Source organism: Pongo abelii, chromosome 2, assembly GCF_028885655.2.
Source record: "Pongo abelii isolate AG06213 chromosome 2, NHGRI_mPonAbe1-v2.0_pri, whole genome shotgun sequence".
Taxonomy (NCBI): Eukaryota; Metazoa; Chordata; class Mammalia; order Primates; family Hominidae; genus Pongo; species Pongo abelii.
Window position 1 is genome coordinate 255,857 of NC_085928.1, and position 27,267 is coordinate 283,123.

General features: G+C 39.2%; 1 protein-coding gene and 1 pseudogene across 8 annotated transcripts in view; both read right to left on the reverse strand.

Annotated features, from left to right (window-relative positions):
• Positions 1-214: 214 nt before the first annotated feature.
• Positions 215-27,267, reverse strand: part of ST3GAL6 (ST3 beta-galactoside alpha-2,3-sialyltransferase 6) — a 60,730-nt gene continuing 33,677 nt past the window's right edge. For 5 of the 8 annotated variants that reach the window (XM_009238653.4, XM_063721509.1, XM_009238650.4 and 2 more), the window contains 9 exon segments: positions 26,767-26,866; positions 24,347-24,424; positions 22,392-22,495; positions 21,329-21,392; positions 10,401-10,496; positions 7,239-7,425; positions 6,999-7,136; positions 3,441-3,593; positions 215-1,764 (listed from right to left, as the gene is read on the reverse strand). In XM_009238653.4, the coding sequence (XP_009236928.3) occupies positions 1,678-1,764; positions 3,441-3,593; positions 6,999-7,136; positions 7,239-7,425; positions 10,401-10,496; positions 21,329-21,392; positions 22,392-22,495; positions 24,347-24,424; positions 26,767-26,866 (1,007 nt within the window). In that variant the 3' untranslated portion in view covers positions 215-1,677. 8 annotated transcript variants of the gene reach the window in all.
• Positions 12,252-16,515, reverse strand: LOC129058408 (PDZ and LIM domain protein 1-like; annotated as a pseudogene).

A 27,267-nucleotide genomic window follows, 5' to 3' on the forward strand; every position in this document is an offset into this window, starting at 1 on the left:
TATAAGAAGAATCAAAACTGTGGCATTCTGTAAACATATGCTGGTATTCATAATGTCTGATCTGGGTTAGATCAGCTACTACTATTCTCCCCTTTATCCTGCTTTATAAGTACTGCATTCTGTTTCTGAGCCAAATCTAATGTATTTCACCCTTTATACACCCTCTTTAGAGGCAGGTTGGTTGTCAGTAATCAATCAATCAATCAAGCCATGGTTTTCCAGTGTTTCCCAATTGTATTTATTGTTCAAAAGAGAGTAATTCTTTCTTTCTTCAGCTCACACCTGTTCTGACAACTTTTAGTTCCATCCTTATAATCTCTATTGTTCTGTTCCTTCATCTCTCATTCCCCTACCTCCAGGTGGCCTTTGGTTACATTTATTAAAATACAGGAAGGGAGACTAGCTCACCACATTTGTAGGATTGACTGGCTTGCATTGGATCAGATTCTCTGGTGCACCCTAGGTAGCCAGGCAAGCTTTCCGTCTGAAGATTAGCTTTAATCATGGGAAAATGAGATATTCTTTTTGTACCATTTAAATCCAAAAATGCCAGCTTCACTTTTTATATTTTTTAGAAGACAGCTTCGCTCTGCCACCCAGGCTGGAGTGCAGTGGCGCGATCTCGGCTCACTGCAACCTCTGCCTCCCGGGCTCAAGCAATTCTCGTGCCTCAGCCTCCCGAGTAGCTGGGACTACAGCGCGTACCACCATGCCCAGCTAATTATTTTGTATTTTAGTAGAGATGAGGTTTCTCCATGTTGGCCAGGCTGGTCTTGAACTCCTGAGTTCAGGCAATCCAGCTGCCTCCCTCGGCCTCCCAAAGTGTTAGAATTACAGGTGTGAGCCACCATGCCCGGCCTCAGCTTGACTTTTCTTAAGTGTTTACTTGTTCTATTATCTTCTTTACCTTTCCTAATTTACTTCAAGTGGAAAACCTTCAAAATTTAATGAATAAGTCAGGCAAAAAAAAATAATGTTCAAGATTTTTTTTTCCTTCTTGAGCTTGCCTAGCTTAGCTTCATTGTATAAAGTTAAAATAATACAAAGCCATCAGAGTTTAGTAATTGTATTCTTTAGTTATTTACTTATCTAATAAGAACTTTATGTTTAGCCCATTTCCTTTAACTTAAAAACACTGCCTTCATTGTACCAAATTACTCTTCACAATCATGGTTCATTTAATTCGGGGGGTTGTCAGGGGAGAGCTTAATTAAACCAGTATGAACTTAGATTTCCAGAGCCAAGTGGTTTCGGCTTGTCACATCAAGCCACAATCATGTGATTTTCCACCAGCCGTGTTTACAGTAGCCAAATATACTTCTCAAAATGTCTTATTGTAGTCAGAATTATTGTGGTAAACTAAATCCTTAGTAGGAAGTCATATCCCTTCAAAAATCTAAGATGAAGTAACTATAAAAAGACATGTGAAAACACCTCAGAAAACTAGCTTATTTTAAAAACAATCAAAACTTATTTTCCTGATATCTTAACATTTCTTGGTTTTCATAAGTTAAATATACAGTATTCACAGAAATTAAGCTGGTGGTTATGAATCACCAGGCAGCAACAGACAATATACATAATTATTTGACGAGTGCATCCAACATATTTTAAACTAAAAATTGCAGTACAAAAATAAAACTAACACTGTTAGCATCATCTTCTGAGTCTGTAGAGTCAATCTTGAGTCAAGTTGATTACAAGGTTTTTTTCCATAATGTCCTTCAAAAAGAGCTGCTCTGCAGTCACATTGTGATACGCGTTCTAAAGAAGAAAAATACAATTACCATCTTTCCCAATCTCAAAGTATTAGCAGCACCAGTGGGATAATTTATATCTAAAAAATTTTGAATAAAGAACTTGAATGTTAAGTAACGGGTTGCATGTACTTTTAACTTTTGATAAGTCTTTTAAATTACTTTCCTTGCTGGTGCTTGTGCAAAAGCTTTCCCTACAGCCCACTCTTTCCATTTCACCTCTCACGTAAGTAAGACTCCTTCATATCAAACCCTGGTAGACCGAATCATGGTACAATACAAATCTGGAGACCAAAATTTTGAGTTGTTCACTTTAATGGAAGAAGCCCCTAGAGCTCAGTTTAAAAAGAAACAAAAAAAAATCAGTCTGGAGATAAGAAACCATTATAATGCCTGGTTCAGTTTAAGATGTGTTAAAAATTACTGTTCTATACATGAATATCCAGCTTTTCTTCCTGAGGAAGTTGTTTTAATATTCTGCTCTTTAGATGACACTTGAAATACCACAAGTGCTACAGGAAAGTTTAGGGCTGAGGAGAAAGCCTGATCCAAAGTCTGTTGGGGCACCTCATTCTTGAAATACTTAAGTGCTTGTCTTACGTGGTGGGGACAGAAGGTCGAGGGGAGGGACAAAAGACAATACTAAATCTAACCTGATTTATACCACTTCCTCAGCTTATATAGTGGGGTGATTCAAGGGGACCGATTTCATGAGATACATCCATATACTTTTTATCAAGTAATATTTCAATATTAAAAGTATACAGATAACATTTTAATCCCATCACTTGTGGTGCAGTACTAATTTAAGTTAGAATTAGAAAACTAGGAAACTCCTTCCCAGTCAAGTAAATTACAAATCCTTAGCCAGGCACAGTGGCTCATGCCTGTAATCCCAGCACTCTGGGAGGCTAAGGCGGGCAGATCACATGAGGCCAGGAGTTCAAGACCAGCCTGGCCAACATGGCAAAAACTCATCTCTACAAAAATACAAAAAAAAAATTAGCCGGGCGTGGTGTCGGGCCCCTGTTATCCCAGAAACTAGAGAGACTGAAGCAGGAGAATCACTTCAACCTGCGGGGCGAAGGTTGCAGTGAGCTGAGATCATGCCACTGCACTCCAGCCTGGGCGACAGAGTGAGACTCTGTCTCAAAAAAAAAAAAAAAGAAAAAAAAATTTAAACTAAAATTGTTAAAAAAATAAATAAAATACAAATCCTCACTATTAATCCCTATTCAAGAGAAGTGTGATCCAGTATGAAAGTTGGTAACCTTTTTGATCATGAAGATTCTCTTGTAGGGTTAAAATATTCTACACCATCTTGTCTACTTAAAAACAAATGAGAATAATTAAGCATAGCAATGCAAGGTGAATTTTAATATCTCAAACACAGCAGGTTGCCTGAATTTCAATAGTGCAAATATGATATAATATCTAAAGTAAGGTTCTGTACTTATATGGGTTTGATGATGCTTGGCAATAACCATGAGGCCCATAAATTGGGATTTGATGCTGTAGTAAAATGATCCTGAACATGAGTTCTAGTTACAACCCTTGGTAGCCCTGTAATCCCCATCAAGCCCTCAACCCCTCAAAACCCAGTCCCTCAGTAAAATGAATGTGAGAAGAGAAAATATGGGCTTTCCATCCCTCAAAGATTAGTCCAAAGCATACGTATATTACCTTATTCATCAAAGACATGGTGGCATTCCCATAGTAGTGCAAAGGACTCTTGAGGTCAGAAAAGTTGTATTTAAAACCAGCTAGGTGAACTTCGTGACATATGTAAAACGCCAGTGTGATGGCAATAATTCCTGTTGTTGGGTGTTTAGGTTTCTGGGGGAGGGAATGAAAAAGAATTTTTTAAGCAAAAGGAGCTACTTGTTACCAAAGCATATTTTGTTGGCTGAATCATATAAAACAGGGATTTCTAAACATTTAATAAGGAGAGAAATAATTAAACTCTCATTATAAGGCTCAAGCCCCAAAGAGTATGCATATATACCTTAACTCTAAAAAAAATATAAACTGTGACTAAAATCTTAGGAAATCTTTAAAATAAAATATAGCTGTGATATTAGCCCAGAGGACAACTATCCCATGAAAGAATACTGTGAGGCTTAAGGAAGAGAATGTTGCTGTATTGATTTAAAAAATACAAAAACATGATGAGTCAGGCTCCTTATGGCAAAAGCAAAGCCTGGGAATTTTGAACACATGTATGAAATGTAAGGACAGCTTAATTTGCAAATGGATGGAATCATGATAAAAGACTTCATATAAATTCTCCTTCGAATAGCTATATTTTATACTCACCATTTAAACTAACTCTAGGGAAAGGCTAATCTAGTACTTCAATGACAAATTGTAACAGTATCTGACTAGAAAATAAATATTCCAAATGCACACATAGCAATATCACAATCTCAACTGCACCATTATATTTTTAGAAAGAAAAACCAAGCATCGTCTTTCCTTATCTTACATATATCTTGAAAACCAGTGTGATAGATATTTGACAAGAGGGTTTTGGCTTTCAAAAATTGTAATTCTCACTGAGATGGCCTTCAAAGCAAAAAACAAGATACATCTTAAGCTTTTTACATAACACTTTCAATAAAGTGTTTCTTACAGTTCCCATTAAAATTACATATGACTTACTATGATTGTGAGGAAAAGAAAAAAAATCGAAGAAGCACAATCAAATCAAATCAATTCCAGGAGGCAAACTTGTCCGAAAGCATTAACTGCCTTCAGCATAAACTTTTCTTTATCCTATATACCCTTGTAACCTAGGAGTCATTCAGCCTCATTGATCCCATTACTTTTTCCTTCTCCTTGCCCCTTTTCATGTCTTCTACTTCCGTTCTTCACATCTTAAGAGTCTTTCATCCGTCTTTATAACCATTCCTTTATGTAGACAAGCCCTTCTGCAGCCATCACCCACAGAACCTATATTACCACCTGACCAACTCTTATAAGAGGAATAAGCACGGCAGTCACCCTGTACCCACACCCCAGCAACAGAATAGGGCAAGAGAAAAATATGCTTACCTGGTTGAATGTTGAATTTATGACCCAACCCTCAAACAGGCATTAAGTATGCCCAGCAATCCAGTTATGTTTGACTAGTAAATTTCCATTCCTACTCTCCAAGATGAGAATTTATAATTTTGTATCCTCCAACAGCCCTAGTCTCCTTCCTAATTTGACTATTTAATCTTTATTTTTTTAAGGAAACAAAAGCAGTCAAAAGAGTGACTTCATCATCCCAACTCCAAATCTACCATCTTACCTGTATCGTTACTCATATTTGCGGTGCTTATTCCTCTTACAATGGATGAGATGTAACTCCAGCAACTTTTCACTAGTGTATATTTTATCCCATATCACTTCTCAACAGTTTTACTTCTGTACTTATCTACTTTCTCCCCTCATCATCAGTGTTTCTTTCTGCTGAACCATTCCCTTCAGCATATACACAGACCAAAAATAAACAAAACACGCTTCTTTGATCCTATATCATCTTCCAACTACTGCTTCATTTCTCCGATCCTTGTTCTAGCAAAAAGTCCACTAAAGATTTGTTGCTGCTTGCTCATGTCCCAGGTTCTCTTCAACCCAATTCAAGCAGGCTTTTTCCTTCTTTCTTGTTGTCAATATATATCACCAATATGACCTCCATGTTTCTAAAACCAGGGTTTATTATTTACATTCAACCTCTGGACAGCATCCGACACGGCTGACTTCTGTTGAAATACAGCATTTGGTTTCTGGGACACCATGTCCTACTGGGACTTTGATGTAGCTACAGCTAGTTCTAATGTCATCACTAAGTATGCTCAGGGTCTTCCTGTGCTTTTGGAATTAAAGATATTACCTAAAATGAAGAAGCAAGAGATATACCTGATCATATTTCACTTAGGAATATAGGAACTGAAAAGTCACAAAACACACATTCAGAAGCTGTCCTTTACCCTCAAAATTACTAGGAAGTCAGGTTTAAATTTAAAACTTGTATGCTTTTTGACTTGAGCATTCCACTTCCAGAAGTCTATCCTACAGAAATCCAACAAATGGGCAGAAAACCCCTATAAACACATGTACTGCTACATTATTTAAAGAGAAGAAAATGTTGGATATATCTGAGTGTCTATAAATAGGGGAAGAGTTAAATAAAGGGAAAAAAAATAACAACAATACCTATGGTATAATCATAATTATACTGAGCAAGCAAAAAGGGTATGTGTTTATGAATGCATAGCAAATAGTCTGGAAGCACATAAAAGGTAGAAAAGCTTGAGAGATTACATGGGTTGTAGAGGGAAGAGACAAGAATGGTGACTTCCTTTCTGACTTTTAATATTCCTTTATTTTCAGTGTACAACACTAACATTTGTTTTCAGCATATAACACTTTTGAATTTCTTAATCACAATTTTTATCATGCTAAATATACATAATGAAAATACATGAAATGAAATGAAAATACATGATGTATATTTATTTCTTTGGATTTTTCCCTACTTTAAGAAGGGGGGAAAACTCATTTCAACCAAGGTATCATGTTATACAGTTACTCAAGCTTCCGGTGAAAAATATCTCTGCCACTGTATGGGTCTAGAGTATTGTTTTCTAGGGAAAGAAGGCAAACAGGAGTGAAAGTCAATGAGATTTCATTTTGAAGTTTCAAGAACTCTTTCAATATTGCTGTAACTACCATTTCTTGAGAATTTAATGCCAACATTTCCTCTGACCACAGAAATGTTTCTGGACTACTTTATTGTCCTTCCTCACCTTTCCTCTGGCTTTCCTGTGATATTTTTATCAGAGCATCTCAGACAGTTCTTTTTAGCCTGCAAAGCCACACACTTGTCCTGAAGCCAGGCCAGCTACTCTGAGCACAAGCCTGCCCGTCAGCCCACCCAGTCAGACTCTCCTCACTGCAGAACACTGAAGACAGAGTTATGAAAGATAAATTGTTTCGGCATGTACAAAGAGACCCCAGGAAGGCCCTACAAGGGCAGGAAAAAAAACCCAACTTAAAATTACATTTCCTTGCAACATAAATGAAAAACATAAAGATAATATCCATAGATAACTACTTTTACTAATTCACAGATGGCCCTCAGAAATCATCTCGTGAGCTGTGGTTCTCATACAGTTTCTGAGAGTTCCCAGGACCCTCTATCCTACCTCAGCCAGATCTGTAGTTTGAAACCATGCAGAGATAAATACATACCTGATTTTTGGGAAACACTTTTGGAAAATGAAGCAGTTCATAAGCTGCTGTTCTGATAATGAAAGGATCTAATATTCGGATTTGATAAGGTTTATAAATCAGATTTAAGGCTGGTTTCTTCCAAAAACCATTAGTGTTCTGAAAGTAAAAATACAGAGAATAGAACAGTGTGGCTGTCTGTTTTTTAAGGAAAAAAGGCACTAAAGGTAATCTGAAGGCAGAACAATTTTGCCTACTTACTATTTTGTCACCCATCAACAATTCCAACAGCCACCTTAAATCATGTGGCTTAAAAGCAGTGAGAATCACTGTCGTATTAGGGTCATTGTGAATAGGATCTGAAAAAACAGATTCTGGATAAAAAAGTCGGAAGGTTGTCCTTCTCCCAACTTCTTCTTCATGTCCTAAAACAGGACCATTATTCATTCTGTGGATAGTAAAACATACAAGATGTGTAGACCAAGTGTAGTATGTGCCATTTCCATCACAGTTCTCAGAGGTTTCAGAGTTGGACAAACATCAGCCTTTTATCCTGTGCTCTGAAGCCACAAAGCAATAGATCAATCTTTCACACATAATGGCCAAGGAGATGATTCCTTTTCATGAAATAGTTGGTTGATCAAAGGCAGAAATGTTCATTTGTATTTGAAAATTAATTGTGAAGTCAATGATAATTCAGTCTTACCTCCAGGGGAACTGAAGACTAAATTAAAAAAAAAAAAAAATGGGAACACAGAGCCACAGGATACCAGAGTTGAAAGAGAACTTGGAGGACAAACACCTGGAGAGAAAATTACTTGCTCAAAGCCACACAGTCATGTAGCACATGGATGTGTGTGACTGACAGGTAAGAAGAATCACATTTAAGTTGGTTTAAAGACCCATCAAAATTGTTGTACTCTGAAATAAGGTTAACAATATAAATTTGCTATATTATATTCAAGCACAACCAAATGAATGTCTATTGCTAGAGTAAACTAAAGAACCACAAAGGATCTACTGTTGGGTTTGTGTATGCTGAAAGCCAACATTGAACATGCACTATTTATGCACACATTATGAAGGCATGCTATAAAAAAAGAAATGCTTTGTTTCCAAAACAGTGTCCCCAAGGAGGATAAATACTGTTTTGCCCTTTGCTACTGATTCTATGTAATATAAGACGAACAGACTTATTAACACTTGAGATGACTTTCAAAATGTTGTACCCACGATATTTTCCTGCAAGGGCTTCCTGTGGCTCTAAATTATCAGATTTAGACAATTATGGGTAGAGAAACCTGTGATTGCTTCAAAATTGTTTTGTAGGTAAATTATCACAGCTTCCTCAAAATGGATAGTAAACAGATAATAAGGTGACCTCACCATGCAGAAACCCTAGGCAGCTTGTAACCCCTCAAAACCCCCAACACTGCCAAACCATCCTAATGTATTGCCTCAGTATGCTAACTTTGCCATTCTTTAAACTATTCATAGCTACTCCTAACACACACACACACACACACTTATCCCAGATGATGACCTTATCTCGACCTTTCACTAAATAGAGATAGAAAGGTCTGTATTTTCCCTTCACTACATCAGAGGGACTCTTGGTAGTTGTAACCACAATCCTGGCTCTCCTTTCCATTACGAAACATTAACCACACCTGTGTTCTGAACCCCCTTCCCCTCTCTTTTACCACACCAATCTCTTTCTCGTTTCCACCAGTTAACCCATATACTATAGTGTCTCCAATCTCTTCAAAAGAAGAAAACAAAAAAAACTCCAACTGCCATCTGATTTCTCAACTCCTCTTTGAAGCAAAATCTCTGGACTACATTGGTTTCTCTATATCTTCATCTGTACATTCAGGTGTACATTCTCTGCATTCTCTCTTCGACCTAGTCCAGCTGGGCTTCTTGCCACATCACGCCTCTAAGCCTGCTTTTATTGGGAGTGTCAATGGGCTTCAGGTCACCAGTCCAATGGTCACCACTCTGTCCTTATCTTCCATGACCTCTCACCAGCACTGGGACACAGCTGGTCACTCCTTCTGTCCTGGAACACTTTGCTCTCTTGGCTTCTGTGATCACTTTCTCCCGATTTTCTTCTTACCTCACTGGTGGATCTTCTTCATCTTTTTTACACATTCCTTTTTCTTTGCTCAACCTCTACATTTTGAGTTCTCCGAGGCTCAGCCTCACTCTCTTCTCTCTCTCTCAGTCTCTCCTTGGGAAATCTCACCCAGTCCATGGTTTAAATACAGCTTATAGGCCACACACCATCAAGATTTTAACCTGTTTATCCAACTGCCTACTCGACATACCCACTGCAAATCTAATAAGCATCTCAAATCTAACATGTTCATATAATGGTTTTCCTCTAAACCTCCTCCTATACCAGTCTTCCCCAACTTAATAAATGATACCACTCTCCAGCCAATCTCCTAAGCTGAAAACAGAGTAGGAGGCATCCTTGATTTCTTTATTCTCATTACTCTTCACATCTAATACCGCAACTAATCCTGATAGCTCTGTGTCTAAAACACATCTGCAGTCAGTCCACATAACTCTTCCTCTCCTATGACAATCCTGTCCCAAGCCACCATCATATTATACCCGAATACAGCAACCTAATTGGCCTCTTCATTTCCACCCTTGTCCCTCACATTCCATTGTCCATGCCACAGCCAGAATATTTAAGACATAACTAGACTGCGTTGTTCTCTTGCTTAAAACCCTTTAAAAGCTTCCTGTTGTACTTAAAATCCAAGTTTCTAATCCTAGCTTACAAAGTCCTATGCAGCCTGATCTTTGCTCACAGCTTCAGCTTCCAATTGCACCACTCTCCCGCTGCCTGCTACTTTCCAGCTTCACTGGGTTTCTTTGCTACTCCTCTCAAACTCAGGATCATCTCCTCCTGAGGCCCTGCAGCAAACATCCTTTCTGCCTGGACTGCTCTACCATAATCTTCATATGGCTGTTGCTGCGTGGTCACTTGGGCCCTGCTTAGATGTCTCTTTCTCAAAGTGGTCAATCATTACAAAGGAGCCATTCAAAGATTCTCTGTTATATCCTTTTTAAATTATGTGTGGCATTTATTATTTTTATATATTTAATTACTCATTTTCTTCCCTCCACAGGGAGCACAAACATTGTTCTTATCCACTGCTATCTCTCTCCTGTGGCTAGAAGCATGCTGGCATACTAAGGAACTAAGGAGACTTAACAAATATTTGCTAAATGAGTAACCTGAAATCTAGGTCTAACTCTAGCCAACAACCAAGAGAGAAGGTTGTGCAATAAAAAAAAAAAAAAAATGGAAACATCTCCCCTTCCTTTCAAAACACAGCTGTATTAAGGTAAGAAACCATATTCTTTTGAAACAATTCTAGGGTAGCAAATAGAAAATATATTTACCTTATTATTACATCATAGGAGTCGATTTTTTCTCCTAATGTCTTATTCTTCAAAACTCCTCCATTACCAACCACCACACACTTTTTACAGGGTATGCTGTTGGACAGATGGACAAGTGAGAGATTGAGCCATCTTTTACAAAACTGATTCTAAGAATCCATGCATACTGTCAGAAACCCAGTGCCAAATTCCACTTGTTGCGCAAGTAGAAAAAGAACCAACTGCAACTTACAAGTCTAGAGCTGTATTAAAAAGATAAATGATTCCATGAGTAACATTCTAGAGGAAGAGCATATCATTGTCAGCAACTATTATCAGCCCATACACGTTCTCTCATTTGATTCTCATACCCACCTACTGAGATAAGTAAGCCTGATATTCCCAGTATACAAATGAAGAAAGAGGTTCAGAAATCTATTATGTAACATTTTAAAGTCATACTCCAAAGTGCAACTAGCATGTGGATCCAGAACTTGAGACTGTGAAACACACCTCCATATAGGACCCTGCATGTGTGTTTTACATTATGCAGGTCTACATTTTTTGCCAGCATCACCCACTCCTCGAAGATTCTACCTCTGGCTCTCTGCTGCGTAAGTGTGGAGATGGACAGTTTGGAATCTGGTGAAAAAAGTGCAGTTTTCTGTACCCTGCCCATGCTCACTTCAATTCCCCAAACATGGACTGGTCCTTGGAGCTTAACCAATACAAACTAAAAGTTCATGTGGTGTTCCTGGCAAAGAGCTTTAAAGTAGAACACAAAGGGGAACTCCGTGTTGCTGGTCCATCTCTCTCCCAGCTCTTACCCTCACCCAGGCAGGCCTGGAGAAATGACAAAATAGACTCTGTCCTTGCCCGCTAGGGAACAAAACCACAGAAGGGAAAGTTGTTGAGGCTATCCTTCCAGGGCCCTCATGGCATGGGAAGTCTAAAGAGAACACTGTTTCCCTGAGACCCATAAAATTGGCAGACCAGATGAACTCAAGACCTTAAGGCTTTTAGGAAGTCAATGAGTAGCTAAACTGTACAAACACTGTAGAACATGGAAACATGGAGAATGTGAGAATTCGGAAACTGTTTAAAAGAGCCAAGCATTGGCTTTGTCAGGTAAACAGGAGATGATGTACACACTCCTATATTCATTAAATTTACCTTTTTTGAGTAGTACAGTTCATCTGATTGTAAGGTTTAAAATTTAAAAAATACTTTTAACATTTTAATTGGAAGCTCTAGGCTCTCAAATATTAAAGAGTCATGCCTAAATCAGTGTCTACCTAATCAGTCAAGAAAAATAAGTACCAGTGGCACAGTTTGGTAAGGACTTGGGGGCGGGGAGGACTGTCCAGCAGATGCTCCTTCAGTGTGTGCCTGAAACCTCTCCTTGTGGACACGTCTCATGTCACAGTGGGTTCCAAAAGGGTCTGTTTGTTCATTTAAATTTTCTTTGTTTTTTTTAATTTCTTTTTTCTGGGAGTCTATAGATTGAGCAAAAATGAAATAAATGTCAGACATATTGTATTTGATTTGGTTCAAATGTGGCTGATGTCCATTTGTAGCAGAGAAGAACTGAGGGAAGGAAGGTACACAGTGTTGCCGGCAAGGGGACACTGAACAAAAACAGTTTGCCCTTCATTGTAAAAGTGGGCAGGCACCACACAGTCAGTGTGAGTCAGTTAACCAAGACAGGGGACTCAAGGTTCAATGAGCAGGGATAAAACCAAGGTAAGCGGGTTGGGGGGGGGGGGTTGGGGGAATATGTACAGAACTTTCAAGAGACAAGGCCAGCACATTTAGAGAACAAGCTGCAGCAGAGGCTGGGTGGAGAACAGTGGTCAGTGCAGGTCTGCTGGATCACTTGGGGAACATGATGACCACATCGTACCCCCAGGTGGCGTGACTTGCTCCTGGGCATGCTCTTCACAGTAGATTTGATGGGAGAAAAAAAAAAAAAAAAAAACCCTTCTCTTTTGGGTGAGTGTCACAATCAGTGCACACGTAAGATTCAGGGAGGGGATGATGGTCCCCGCAGCTTTACAAACATGCCTACAATGCCAGGACCGCATTTGTCACACATGGGCACCTTCTGAGCATTTCCAATTGATGCAGCCACTTAGGGTCAGGAGTTTTAACACTTCTGAATCCTGAGGGTTGTTGAGATCCCCTTTTATCTCAGACTCCAGGATTTCCTGCAAAATCAGGAGAGAGGTGGACTGTTTCAGGGGTTCATTCAACTCCTGTTTCTCCTGAAGCATCTTGTAAACTTCAGATTCTTTGTTGATGATGAGGCCACTTGGAGGCTGAACATGATCTATGGGCATGCCATTGGCCTCCTCCCTGCTGGCAGCAGTTTTTGAAATACTAGCAATATGGTATCTCAAGGTATTGTTGAAGTTGGAGATGTTTTCAGAAGAAGAGAGGCCAGCTGGGTTGCTGTACTGGTTTGGATGACCCCAGGGACAGTGCTGGAAGCAGGAGAGGCAGTAAAGAGCATGGTACTTGGATTGCAGGCACTTCCTACGTGCGGGACCTCCTGGGGTTCCGAGCGTAAATTCATCTTGTATGGATGACACTTCCTTTTCTCCATCACCAGAAGAGACTAGATTTTATATTCAGATCTGGCTACTGTGAGAGTCATGGTACAGCCTTTTGACTTTTTTCTGAGTTTCCAAGTGCATCATATTGCTGATATTTTCCCTATCAATGGCTGTAATTACATCTTTCATACATCAATTAGCTATAGCAGCCTTGCTTCTGAAAGTGACCGGGAAAACAGCTGAGAAGCTACTGGAAGTCCTTGCTGTCCAGCAGGCGGAAGCCTCATGGTCCTGGGCTCTCTGTTTCTAAATAAGAAAATAACATAACTCTAGATGCTTTTACAAGCAAGTTTGACTTCAATCCCTATTCTAGAAAGCCAACTTTATCAAAGGCTCTCTGCTGTGGGGCCATGTAGTATGGCCGAGATGGGAGCTGCTGAATATTCAAAACCCTTTCCTCTCAGGGTATTATTGCCATTATCCTCCCCAAATCATCCCATGAATGCGCTATAGCAGGGGGCGATTCTCACACTCACAGCTTGCTTGCCCTTTCCATAACCTCAGGGTCAGTTTAATTCAGATCAGAGGCTACACCTCCTAAAGCTGGCTCCATCTCCACTAGGAATGCTAAGCAAGGCTGGGCACTGGGGAAGGCATGGCTAAGAACAGACAGGATTGAAATAACAGCTGTTCCCGTGAGATAACCTGCATAGGGGTAGAGGGGGAATATCTACAGATGGTATCTAGTCTAATCCTCTCCATCCAATGAAGGCTGTAGGCCAATCCTCTGTCAAGAGAAGGGGCTGCCTCGCCCTGAGCCCAGGTGCCTCAGGGGCTCCTGCATCCATCCTGGCCTGGAGTTCCCAGTCTGACACTGGGCTACCTGACTCCAACTACACAGAACATGCTGGGGCAAAGGCCAACAAGCCACCAGCATACCACCAGGGCCCCTATCCTCTATAAAAGACTCCTGACCCACAAGCCAAATATCTAAAGTTGACCCTGGAAAGGTTACTCAGCTCAGTCTATTTTTTTATATATACTTTAAGTTCTAGGATACATGTGCAGAACGTGCAGGTTTGTTACATATACAAGTGCCATGGTGGTTTGCTGCACCCATCAACACGTCATCTACATTAGGTAGTTCTCCTAATGCTATCCCTCCCCTAGCCCCCAACCCCGCAACAGGCCCTGGTGTGTGATGTTCTCCTCCCTGTGTCCATGTGTTCTCATTGTTCACCTCCCACTTATGAGTGAGAACATGCGGTGTTTGGTTTTCTGTTCCTGTGTTAGTTTGCTGAGAATGATAGTTTCCAGCTTCATCCATGTCCCTGCAAAGGACATGAACTCATTCTTTTTTATGGCTGCATAGTATTCCATGGTGTCTATGTGCCACATTTTCTTTATTCAATCTATCATTGATGGGCATTTGGGTTGGTTCCAAGTCTTTGCTATTGTGAACAGTGCTGCAATAAACATACATGTGCATATAGTATAAAGTCTATATAGTATAATGTCTATCTAGTATAATGATTTATAATCTTTTGGGTATATACCCAGTAATGGGATTGACTGAGCTCAGTCTTAGACGCAGTCAGTTATATAACATTGCTCAACAATGAACTGATAGCTTAGACCTCAGTGTTCACAGAAGTTTCCACTCTATCACACTGAGTTACAGATGGTCATCAAGCCCTAGATAATGCATGCCCCAAAGAGTATCACGGTAAGAGTAGCTACCATCTGTCATATACATGTGCCATTATCACTGGTCATCACTCAGACTCAAGGTCCTGGACCTCCTCCCACATACCCTACAAGCCAAGAAAAAAGAGGGGTCTAGGGTTTCAGGCAGATCTCTTCTGCAGGGCAATTCCTCATATTCAGCCTCTCCTACTTATGGTCCCAGCAGTCCAAGGACTTTTAAAAAACAGGAAGAAATAACATAGACATTGCCTCATTTAGAACGCCCATTCCAAAGATTCTTTACAGCTCTACGTCACCATATTTTTAGGAGTTTCACTTTCTACTTTTTTTTCCTGTCAGCTTATAGGGGACAAACAGAAAGAGAGAAGGGCCTTTACTATAGGAAATCATGCCAATGCTTTTGAAAGGAAACCTTATCAATGAAAGTCCACTTTTCCTCCTGGTAAATGATATTGCAAAGATGTACGCATTTTTCTGAGAATCACGTAGAAACTCTTTTGAGGGCATCCCTACGACTACTCTTTGGCAATAACACTTTATCTACAGCTAGTATTCGTAGTACCACCAAGGCTCTGGGAAGTATGGAATGGTACAGATAAGCTGTCTGAATCACACTCCTCGTTACTCATTGCTTCCCTCACTCTCTAGCAAGTACCCCACACTCTGAAAGGACTGATTCATTCTCTCCTTGACTTCATCCATTTGGCTTGTGATTCTGGCTTCCTCTGCCTTTTTATGTGTGGAACAATGACTTTCAGTGTCCTTTGGGTGACTGTAAAACTTCACATATTTAATTAACATAACTTTCATGTAGAAATAGCTGCAGTAAATTGTGAGTCCCTAGAGAAAAGAATAGTTCATTTATATCTCTGTATCCTCCCATCTACAACACTTCCTGATTCACAGGCTGTGCATTTTTAGAATAAAGTTTGGTTGTTACATTAAGTATATGGAGGTTATTTCCCTACTTCGTGTTTGGAGAAGCAATTACCTTTTACTCCTCCAACCACCCTGGAAACACGTAGGAAAATGCATATGCTCTAAACTGCTTACCCAGAAAACAAAATAATTCCAGGGTTCCTGAACCTGTTAATGGAAAATCTGGAAAGCTGCTAAAGCAGTGGTAGTAAGAGATTACACTTCCCCCAGGTGAAAGGTGTGTTTCTCATAAAGTCAGGCAAAAGCTGGAAGAGTCATTACCTTATGCAGAGGGAAACATTAAACACAATCAGTATAGAGCAAGCAAACTTGAGTTGCCCATTTCAAATGATCTACGATGTGTTTTATTTTACAAATGCTTTTGGACATGCATTTTCTCTTCAATACCATCATGTACATTAAAACACATGACTGTACCTTCAGTGTAACAATCTATGGCAAATCATACCGCTCACATTCCCAACACCCATTACCCCATGTGCCTTGCTAGCAGATCCCTGCTTTCCTAAGCCTACAATAGTGAGCTCATTGCCTCTGCCAATGTTTCATCTAGACATAGCCATGTGACCCATCCCTGGGCAATAAGATATCAGGGAAGTCTATTAGATGCTTTTGGAAGAGATTTTGCTGCTGCCAAAAGAATCATGTGAACAGGATACTTCATTACTCACTTCTTCCTTTCTGCTTAGACATTGACACATGATAATAAAAAGTTAGAGCGGCTACACATCACTGAGCCACTAATTCAATCCCCCAACCAGGGCCACTCCAAACATGTGTGCAAGTTGTACACAGTCCAATGTCAGGGAGCACCATTCAGATCACTATATGAATGAATCGGTACTCCCTGGAGTTGTGCAATCCACAGTCTGTACAGCCATAAGCAGCCCCACACTGCAAGCTGGAACCACAAATATGCAGACCTGAATCCACATGTCTACACAATAAAGGAGATAATAAATGTCCACTTAGTTTAAATCACTCCTAGTGAAGACTATTACTTGCAGCCAGAAGATCCTCAAACTACACAAGGAACTGTAGTTGGAGACCTGGTTGCTAGTTCTGGCTCCTCTGCTTAGCACCTCTTAGGACCTTGGTGTAGTAATCTGACCTCTCTGATCTCAGTTTGCTCTTTTGTGAAGTAAGGGAATCACTTAGGTCTTGTATGTTACTGTCTGATGGAAGAGACCATTTCCTTTGGCAAAAGTACTGAGGCATCTATACCTTTACCCAACATCTGACCACAGCAGATGCTAGAAAGCAGGCAGGGGCTGCTTCTGCATATTCACCACAAATGATTCACTCTGTTGATGTAGAATCACAACTTCTCCTCATCCTCAAGCTCTCCTTGCTAAAAATCCTGCAATGTAAAGAAACTCTGCAAAATGTAGGGAGGCAGACATTGATATTCCGTATAGAGTTAGGACTCTTTTTAATAAATACACCACTAATGTCTAATTCTTTTTTAAGTTTTCTAAAGATATGCTCCTGGCCTGGCTGGTAGCCAATCTAACCCAGCTTTGCTGATGCTGACATAATGGATGCCGCTTCAGAGAGCAACCAGGCAGCTTTTACAAATCCTTGTCCATTTAGCAGGCAACTAACTTGACACAGGTGCTTTAGTTAGGTAAGATATTTATGTCTAGTTACTATATAACCACCTGTGCTGCAGGACTAAAGCATTCTTCATAAAACTTGGCATGCTTTCAGAAGGAATGTTGGTGGTTGGGGATGGGGAGCTTGTCTGTGCATTTTAAGTGGGAGCTGAGATTTGATAATTTAGGGTTGCTGCTGTTTCTAGCTGTGTGAGGATGTACTTCCACTGAGGAGAAAGCAATAATCCTTAGGACTAGGGGGCAGACTGGTGCTAAGGAGCTACATGGACAGCCAGGAAGGATTAGGGCCTTGGAATGTGGTCATATTTTTAGTATTCCTTTTCTGTGATGCAATTCTCTTAAAAAATCCTCAGTCTTCAGTGAAGTTTGTTAAACTTAGTCACCTTATGTTGCCTATGCTTTGGAGAATAAAGAGAAGAGCCTGTGTCCATGAGAAATCAGTAGCAGCTGCAGATAAAAAAGATGCACTGAACTCAGTTGTTAGAGAGCAGAGTCAGATATTTTACTTCAGAATCCTGAAAGTGACCAGGCATAAAAACAGATGGGGACCAGGGAAATGATGCAGAATATTGGTAAAGACAGCTGTTTGTTCCCCAATAATCTTGTTTCCTTCATCTGTTAAAATCACGTTTGTTTTTAAAGGTGAGCACACAGTCACCTGGAATACAAACTACATTTTCCGGTCCACATTCCAGCTAGGGGTGGCCTTGTGATGGAGTCCTATCCAATGGGATGCAAACAGTGGTTGCTAGTCAATGTTTAACAATCAGTTCTGGGGGAGGCGGAGGAGTATGAATGGGCAAAGCCCTGATTTGTAATGTTTGCCAATTCCCATGGTACGAATACTCTCACCTTGGCTATTTCAAGCTTTCACCTTGATGGCACTAAATATGGAGCTGAATACAAAGAGATACAGCTCTCACAAGTTGGTACCAACTGGTTCCAGCACATCATTCAAGGTAAGGAAGTGTTATACGGGATTTCTGGGAGATGTCCTTAAAGAAGAAGGCATGTCTTAAAGGGTTGGGGTATGCCCTTCGCCCTTTCCTCCTCCTGGCTGGCAGGGAGGTAGGCGTGATTGGTGGAACTCCAGCCATCATACCGGACCAGAAGGAACAAGCTGTATATTTAGGAATGGTGGCATCAAGATAGAGAAGTAGCCTTGGTCCCTGATGCTCACAGAACCAGCCCTGGAAAGTTTATTTGCAGAGTTCATTTACATGAAAACTGGACAAAAGGAAAACTTCCTTCTTACAATCACAACTGATATTTTGAGTTTTCCCATTCACAGTGGAATCTATCCCAACTGAGGGCATCATACAAGCCGGACGGGATATCTGACAAAACAACAACTTATATCTGGTAGAAGGATTCAGATTTGAAACAACAGCAACAACATCTGACCCTTTCTAGAAGGGACAAAGAGGATGGAAGGAGAATAAAAAGCAAGGAAAATAATGTGCTTAGCTGTTACAACTCAAAATACGTCAAGCACCTTCTAGAGCACAGGTAGGAAAAAATGAGCACAGAGCAAGGCCAGCAATTATATAAATATCAGTAAAGAAAGCAGAAAAAGGAGGAAAGTAACTTGAAAGTAATCCTTCTCTACCTCAGCTCCTACTCTCTGACCTACAGACCCATGATGAAGGACAAGCCAGCCTAAATATCAATACCTTCCTCCTTGGACGTGTGGACCCAGCTCACAAATCCACAAGCCAGGGGCTCAGGGAGGACTCTCCTGCCAAAGGCAGTCTAAATTATCTGCCTGAGAAAGAAAGACTGTTCTCAGACATCTTTCTTCTAGAGCTTTATTCCCAGGCTGAGAAGATAAATGAGAACTACACAAGGTCACTTGAGGAACTAAGCTGACTCAGAGGCAGCATTCAGGCAATTCAGTCCATTCTGCCTTTCTGGAGTTTACTAAAAATGTATTGCTCAGGCATAGCCTGGTTTGTTTTTTTCTATGTGTTGTACACTGGGCACATGATAAAGATAGAACGACTCACTTAAAATATAGGCAAAATTTAATACTACATGTGAACCCCTCTGAAAAGTGCTATGCAAATAGAAGATAATGGTGTCATAAATATATTCTTACCTATTTTCGAAATACTCTAAGGTTTGCCCAGGTCGAACACACAATTCAGCAATGCTAACCCAGGATCCTACAGCGTTATTTGCCATTCACTCTTTATCTAGAGTCTCTGACTATACATTTACTTCACTTCAGACTCTTGGCAACTTCAGACTAAAGGACTCCTGCAGTCAGCATGATTTTCAATCCCTCCTCACCAACTACACTCTACTTCTCTCCCAACAAAGGTAATGCTAAGAAATGAACTTAGCATGATGGTGAGGTATGGGGAGATTCCGGTGACAGGAGGAAAGGGGCAGGAAATGCAAGACCAAGTCAGCAAGAAGAGAAAAATTAGCCCAATGGAGGCATACACAAACAGATGAACACCTGTGGGACAAGGGGTTATGAAAGCAACTAAATAAAGCACAGTCTAGTTCTTAGATAAAAACTAGGCAAGAACAAAACTTCTAGTCATATATCCTCCAGAATCCTGACAGTAGCTTGCATGTATAGAGTCATGCATCTTTACAAATATTTGCAGATAATTGCTGCAAGGATTCACAATTATCTTTTTTTTTTTGAGACAAAGTCTCACTCTGTCGCCCAAGCTGGAGTACAGTGGTGGACCTCGGCTCACTGCAACCTCCGCCTCCCTGGTTCAAGCAATTCTCCTGCCTCAGCCTCCCAACTAGCTGGGACTACAGGCATGCGCCACCATGCCAGGCTAATTTTTGTATTTTTAGTAGATACTGGGTTTCACTATGTTGGCTAGGCTGGTCTCGAACTCCGACCTCACGATCTGCCTGCCTCAGCTTCCCAAAGTGCTAGGGGATTGCAGGCATCAGCCACAGCACCCGGCCACCTTTATTACTCTTAACTCAGACATCCAGGCACTGGAGTTGAACTATCTAGGTTCACATCCTGGGTCTGGCATTTACCAAGTGTAACAAACTGTGTACCTAGCCTCAGTTTCTCCAGAAACTTACAGAATTAGAGAGAATCAACATAAAGCACATATGTGAAAGGTCTGCAAAAACAATATTCTACAAATCAGAGCTACATCAATTTGGGGCTTGAAAAAATGTATGGTTGCTGTTGATATGCAATCAAAATTAAAATGGATTAGGTTGATGGCATAGTTTTAAATTATAAAACACTGAAATGAACCAATACACATTACACAAATACACACTTCACTTCAAGCATCTTGGTCTCCAACAGAGAAAAATGAGATAAACCTGGACAAAATCTAACACTGCTCTTACGGCAAACTCTGTCTACACTTTCAGACCTCTATCCGCTACCCCCACTCTCTGCATCCTATTCTCTTGGGCAAGAGGGTAATTTCTGCCATTTTCCTTTTTAATGGAGGCCTGACCTCTGTAGACTACCCATATTATCACACTGGCACCCTGGCCAAATTCTAAAGTGTGGCTTGAAACTTTGTGAAATAAACCTACCTCTGTAAAATAAGCCCAACAGTGAAGAAGTCTATTTTTGGCAATTCAATTTATATGGGGTTATTTAATGACAAAATTGCCTAAAATCTAAATTACTTTTGTAGTCAGAAAACATCAAAGCAAGTATATTTATCCTTAAAATATAATTCTGATTAAAAAAGAAGAGAGCTGCTTCCAAAATCTAATAATCTCCTTAAGAAGTGAAACAGAAAGAATCTCATCAGTAGTTTGGAGGATGCATGGAAAAGTATGGGAAACAGCCTGTAAAGGGAGGCCATGAGCTGATTAGCAGGGGGTGAACTAATTCTTAAGTAGGAACAACTTAGAAGAAAATGAATGTAGGTTAAAAATGTCCTGATTTGGGACCAGTGTTGATCATCATCAAGACTCTGCAAACTTTTGAGCCAACCAGTTATGGAGCATCTAAATTAATTGTGTAGGTTTTTAAGTGTCAAATTACTACTAGAAATTTTTGTTATGCACAAATGCTATGAAATTTTCCTGAGTAAATACATCTTACATTTCTTGGGGTATATATTTTGAACCACTTTAGCTGAAGCTAAAAGCCAGACTAGAAGTAAGGAAATAAACTCACTTGTCAAACTCATCAAAGAGATCACAACTCTGCAGTTTTGAAAGAGCAAGTCGAAAATATTCCGCTAGAAAACAAATGGAGTGTTATGAATAAAAGGATAATCATGTCTTTTTAGTACTTAGTAAACCACCTTACTCCCTCCACCACAAACCCATTTCCAACCAGCATGGCCACATTGATTTATTCTGTGAAAAATTAATGATACAACTGCAATTAGCCAGCATTACTCAGCAGGCCCATTCAAAATGGTAAATGCTCTAAAGACACTTTCGAAAACCTCCCCAAAAAACAACACATTTAACCTGAAAAACAATCATATAATTTTAAAATAGCACATGATTCTGAAATTGATGTTAGAATAGAAATAGTAAGTTTAACTCAATTAAATTCTCAAATTCTCTGCAAAATAGTTTTAAAATAAAAAATAAAACAAAAAATACAACGCCCGCCCTCACAGGATCAGTTGAATAAGCAAAATCTGACTCACAATGCTGTAGGCTTGTTACCTTGGGCTTTTATGATCCCTCAAAAATCTAGAACTTAATGCCATATAGGGCCAATCACTTATCAACAAGCAGAAGGGAAAGTATTTTATCATTAGAAAATGGAATAATTATCTCTAAACTTAACAAAAATAAAATATCCACTGGTTAAATTAAAAGATTGCTTGAGGAGATAAGAATCGCTGATGAGATAAAACTCACAGGTAAAAAGAAGCCATGGGAAGCTAGGAGGAAGCTAACCCTCAGGTTTTCCTGCTAATTATAAATCAGAATAAAGTAAGGCACCAGAACTTACACGGATCACATGGCAGCAGAGCAAATGTAAAACGTCGTTTCTCAACAACAAATCTACCCCTGTTATCCTTTGGTTCTATACTGCCTCAAAAGGAGTGCGAATTTATATTTTAAAATGTAATTCATTTCATTCCATCCCAAAATCATATCCACTGGAAATCATTAGGAAGCAGAAAGAATAAAAGCCCTTAAAATTATATTAACATGCCATTCTCATCAAACACCACTCAAATTTAACAGAACCAGATAAGAATAATACTACTGACCTGATGTTCTCATCCCATAGGGCAAATCAAACTTATCGCTACCATACAAGGAAGCAATCTTTCTAAAATCAGCTGCACACAGAAAAGGGTGAAACTGATGAAACCTGGAAGGAAAGGATAAAGAATGATTTTGCCAAATACCTACTATATTTGCAAGCTTTTAAAATCAAAACTAAAAGTAAGTATAGCATATAATTCATATCATTATACTGGCTATATGAAAATGTATAATTTTTTCTAATTTTTAAAAATAACTTTAAACCGTGCTGAAATATTGCATAGAATGGAGTACTCAATGGAACTACACAACTGAAATGAAAACACTTTGCAGCTACTAAGATGAAAATTATGTTACAACTCAGGAAGTAAAAACAAAACAAAAACAAACCAACAGCAAGTGATAAAATAATAGCCATATATAGGAAAAAACAAAGTAATATTATAAAAGTGCTGATGCTAAGCTATTTCTAAATTTAAAAGTACCATATATGTGAAGTTGAATCAGCTACGACAAGTCTGGGGTCACTATCCCATAAATGACAAAGCCGAAATCCACACCCAAGCCTAATTATAAGGAAAGATGTTCTCTTTATAACACTGAAGATAAAAGCTCCAGGTTTCCCAGAAGAGCTTCTCCAGATTGCTGCTGTCTTTTCTGTTTCTGAGAAAGTGGCCTCAAGTACACTCTAGGGGACTTCCCTCAGAGAGTACTGTCCACATGACAAACATAAATCTACCTGTCACTTACACTGTAGACTTACATACTTGCTGAATAATCTTGCACAAATACTTTAACCCTTTTGGGTTTTCTCAGAAAGGAAAGGATATCTTTTTTCACTAAAGTTATGGAGTATCTTAATTCTAGAGTAGCATTTTAACCTGTGTTCTGCAACCCGTATGTGGCTCATAAAATCAATTTTGTGAGTCATGATCAGCATCTTTTTAAAAAGTGAATGGAACAGAACACAGTATATCTGGAGTAGTAAAGGTAAAAATTCTTTTTTTTTCTTATTACATGTGTTCGCACTAGATCCCAAGTAAAATGTATTTCTTCCTGAGTCATGTTCAAAAAAGTTTAAAACACTATTCCAGTTTTGCAGTGGGTCCTCACTGGATGCACACCCCTGGAAAGACTACAAGCAGCCATAGCACACTTGGAATCATATCCGAAAAAGTCTTATCTATTTGCAGTTTTCCAGAGAGTTGATTGATTATAAAGGGATCTGTAGCCCCAAAGAGTTAAAAACCAGTAATAACAAGGTGCAGTAATAAAAGACAATAGAAAAAAAATGAATTTTTAATGCTTCATAGAAAAAATGCTGAACAGATTGTGCCTGTTTTACCCAATTAAACATGCCTAGAACAGATTTTTATTTCTTGTTATCTAGAGCATTTTCACCAGCAATCTGTCAAAGTTAAAGTGATGGAGGAAAAGAACATATGTGAATAGAAGAGTAAATTCTTTACAAAGCCCAAGAGCCATAATCAACAATCATTGACATTTTATGTAGATTAATCATTATTTGCATTCTATGTAGTTCATTAAAAGTTAATAAAAGGGAAAATCTCTACTCAAAAAGTTTAACCTAGAGGCAAGGAAGGAGACGCCACAAAATAATAAGGGTGGAAAATAACATGGGAGCAACAAGGGGGAAAAATAAAACCCTAAAGAACAATTCGCTTTTTTATAATCAAACACGAATAGACCTCTCTAGCCTCACCTGTGTGAAAAGAATACTGGTTTGATTGAGTTCCTCAATGCCTTTTCTTAAAATATATGCAGAGCTCTGACTAAAAGCACAAAAAGAGACAGGATATTCAAGCTCTTCCTTAAATATGGGGTGTCCACTTTATACTGCTAAGATTTGCATTAAAAAAATAAACAAGTGTGGAAAATGATTACAAGCATATTTGGAATATTTTGTATGCCACAGGTTTTTCTGGTATATTTTTACCTCAGCAGAGAGGCAAAAGCTGGCTTTGATAAACAAGGCTGGATCTTATTTCTCCGTTTCATTTCCACAGGTGCCACCCTATGAGACAAAAATAATGTCAGTCAGAAACCAGAACCGGGAACCCTGCCCAAAGGGAAGCAAATGCCCTGGGAACTCATTCATGCCACCACTGAGAGGTTCTATGGCAGCAAACAAAAATACTCCCTGCACCTCTTGAGGTTTGCCAGTACCTTCTCCAAGCCCTACACACACCTGAGATTCATGGATGTAAGGGAAGGGAGGGTGGAAAGGCTGAGGTGATGAGCAACCCAGAAGTGATTCCAAGAGCAATGATTCAAAGGACCTTCAGAGAAGGGCCAGGATTACTGCATTGTAGAAGCTGCAACCAGGCTCACTTTTTAGAAGTCCTGAAAGCTGGAGAAACCCAAACTCACCCCAAGGGCAAGTGGCCATTTACCTGCCACATCTGCTGACGCACACCGGCAGCGAACACCACAGAAACACCTGACCTGAGCAGGTTCCATAGACCCTTGCCTTGCGATCCGGGGGACTCTACAAATCACACTATTGAGAGTCATTTCTAACTCTTCTCTATTCTTGGCATAAGTTAGGCCCTTGTGTGCTCCTGAATGGAGTACTTGTCTCCACAATTTAAAAGGGTATTGTGAACCATGACAGAGCACAACAAGGAAAATAAAGGGGTGGTGGACGGCAGGATCCAGACTTAGCTGGGAAAGAGGAAAACAGCTTAATACAATTATTAATGATCATCAGTTATGTGAAGAATTTGTATTTAAAAACTAATCAGTTTTCTTCTATACTCAGCAGAATTCAAAATGAAGGAAATATCCTAAACCCTTCATGGACAGACACAATTTTCCATTTTTGTGGGTACAAAATCTCCATAGTTAGAACTGCTAGGTTTCTGAACTACGAGGCTAGTAAACTCCTTACGCAGGAAAACATATTTTGTGAATATCACAATGGCAAGGACTCCTTGATTTATACATAAGGAAGATACATAAATATGGTGGACCAGCACACTAGACCAAAACATCTCAATTATATTTGGAGGATAACATGAAGATATTATTTGATTTCTAAAGTCATTAAAACATAGAAAACAGTTTTAGGATATTGTGAAGACAACCTTTGGGTGACTTTTTAAAAGAAAAACACAATTATATTTCTTAAATCATTTTAAAGGAAGCAAGTTCATTGCACAAACAACTGTCTGAGCTAATATCCCAAGGTACTTGCTGTGACTATAGTAATGTGTTAGCTGAGGAGTGACATGGTCACGTCAACCCTGATGACAAAAGACTGCTGATTTAGATCCTTTTCATCACCTTCTTTATCATGTTCCCTGTGACCAACAATAGGATTTGTAGGAAAGCAGCAATCTAGTAAGCTTTTTGCTTTCTCTTCTATTTTTGTCTTCTACTACTAAGGGTAGGACAGAGAATGTGGCAAAGATGTAGGGATAGATCCCCTTGATGTAGTCCTCATTTAGTACATAATCAGACTTCAAAATTCTCTAGCCCGATATTTGGGTCCAAAGCCTAAAACTTTAGGGCCAAAACTACCCACCTGGCATTAGGTTTTTTCCAGTGGCCATTTGCCTAACTTCCTTCCATGAAAAGCATTACAATTATTTTTCAATCAACCAGTAATGAAATCAAATGCAGAAGCATCAGCTTTTTTTCATCGAGTAAGCACAAGTTAGAAACATGATCTAAGATCTACTATGAAACACTGGCAAAAAATACTGATTCTTTGTCTAAGGAAGTTATGTGATTTATTTTAGCATAATTATGTACTGCCACCTGTTTGGGATTTAAAGGTCATCAAAACTTTTTTCCTAGCCAAAGGACTGACAATGAGAAGGTTAAAATCCCTATTACAGAGGCTTTCTCTTCAGTAAAACTATCTGTGCCTCTTCAAAGTTTTATATGTGGTATTTCAAGTCAAAGCTATTTCAGAAGATACATATGTCATCGTTCACCAAATATTTTTAAACAAAGGAAACCATATGTAATATCTATATTTTATCAATAATCTCTTATGCAAGCATTTTAGGTTCCAAAAGTTAAGTACCACTGAGCCCAGTAATTACTCCATTAACTCAAGGAGATGATCTATAGCATAAAGAAAGAATGTTATAACCCAAAGATGGTTAACACTATGGCTTCACTGGGAAGTCAATAGAAAGTAGGTGTTGCTTGTCAACTTTAAAATTGTTCCAGATACAATCTATAGGATACTGGAATGGTAAAACCCCAATTTACAATGGAAAGCAAGAAAATATTCAAAATGTTACAATGGTACAAGTTTTTTTAATAGGACCCTCTACTGTAATTTGTGGATTTGTGTGAAAGACTAGGTTGAGAGTTATTTTTAAATAACAAAATGAAACTTACCAATAGACATTCGTTCCCCATAATATGCAATGCAGTACATAATAGAGGAAGACAGCACTCAGGAATATGGCCACAAGATACCCTCTCATGGCTGGCTCACCTGAAACACAAGGAATGAAGTCCAAAGCAAAGGCCAGGTTGTTATACAAATGGATTTTCACAATGGCTCAAATATAAGCATTATTGGAAAAAATATACAAAAGGAACTATAGAAAAAAATGATGTGGGCATGTAATTTTGGAAATACTCACTAAACGTGCAGAAAGATAATGTTTTTTCTGTCTCTCCTTTTATCAATAAGCACAACATAATGTATGTTTAGGCCAATAAACAGTTCCATGGTCTCAAAGGTAGGGGCCTCCCTACTACTTTCTCATGTTAGGTAAGAAAGAAAGAATTTCTCCAGAATAAAATTTTACACATCTATTCCATATCCAAAACTTTTTTCACAAACATTAAAACCTATCTATTTTCTCTCTCAGTAGAAGTAAATAGATGCCT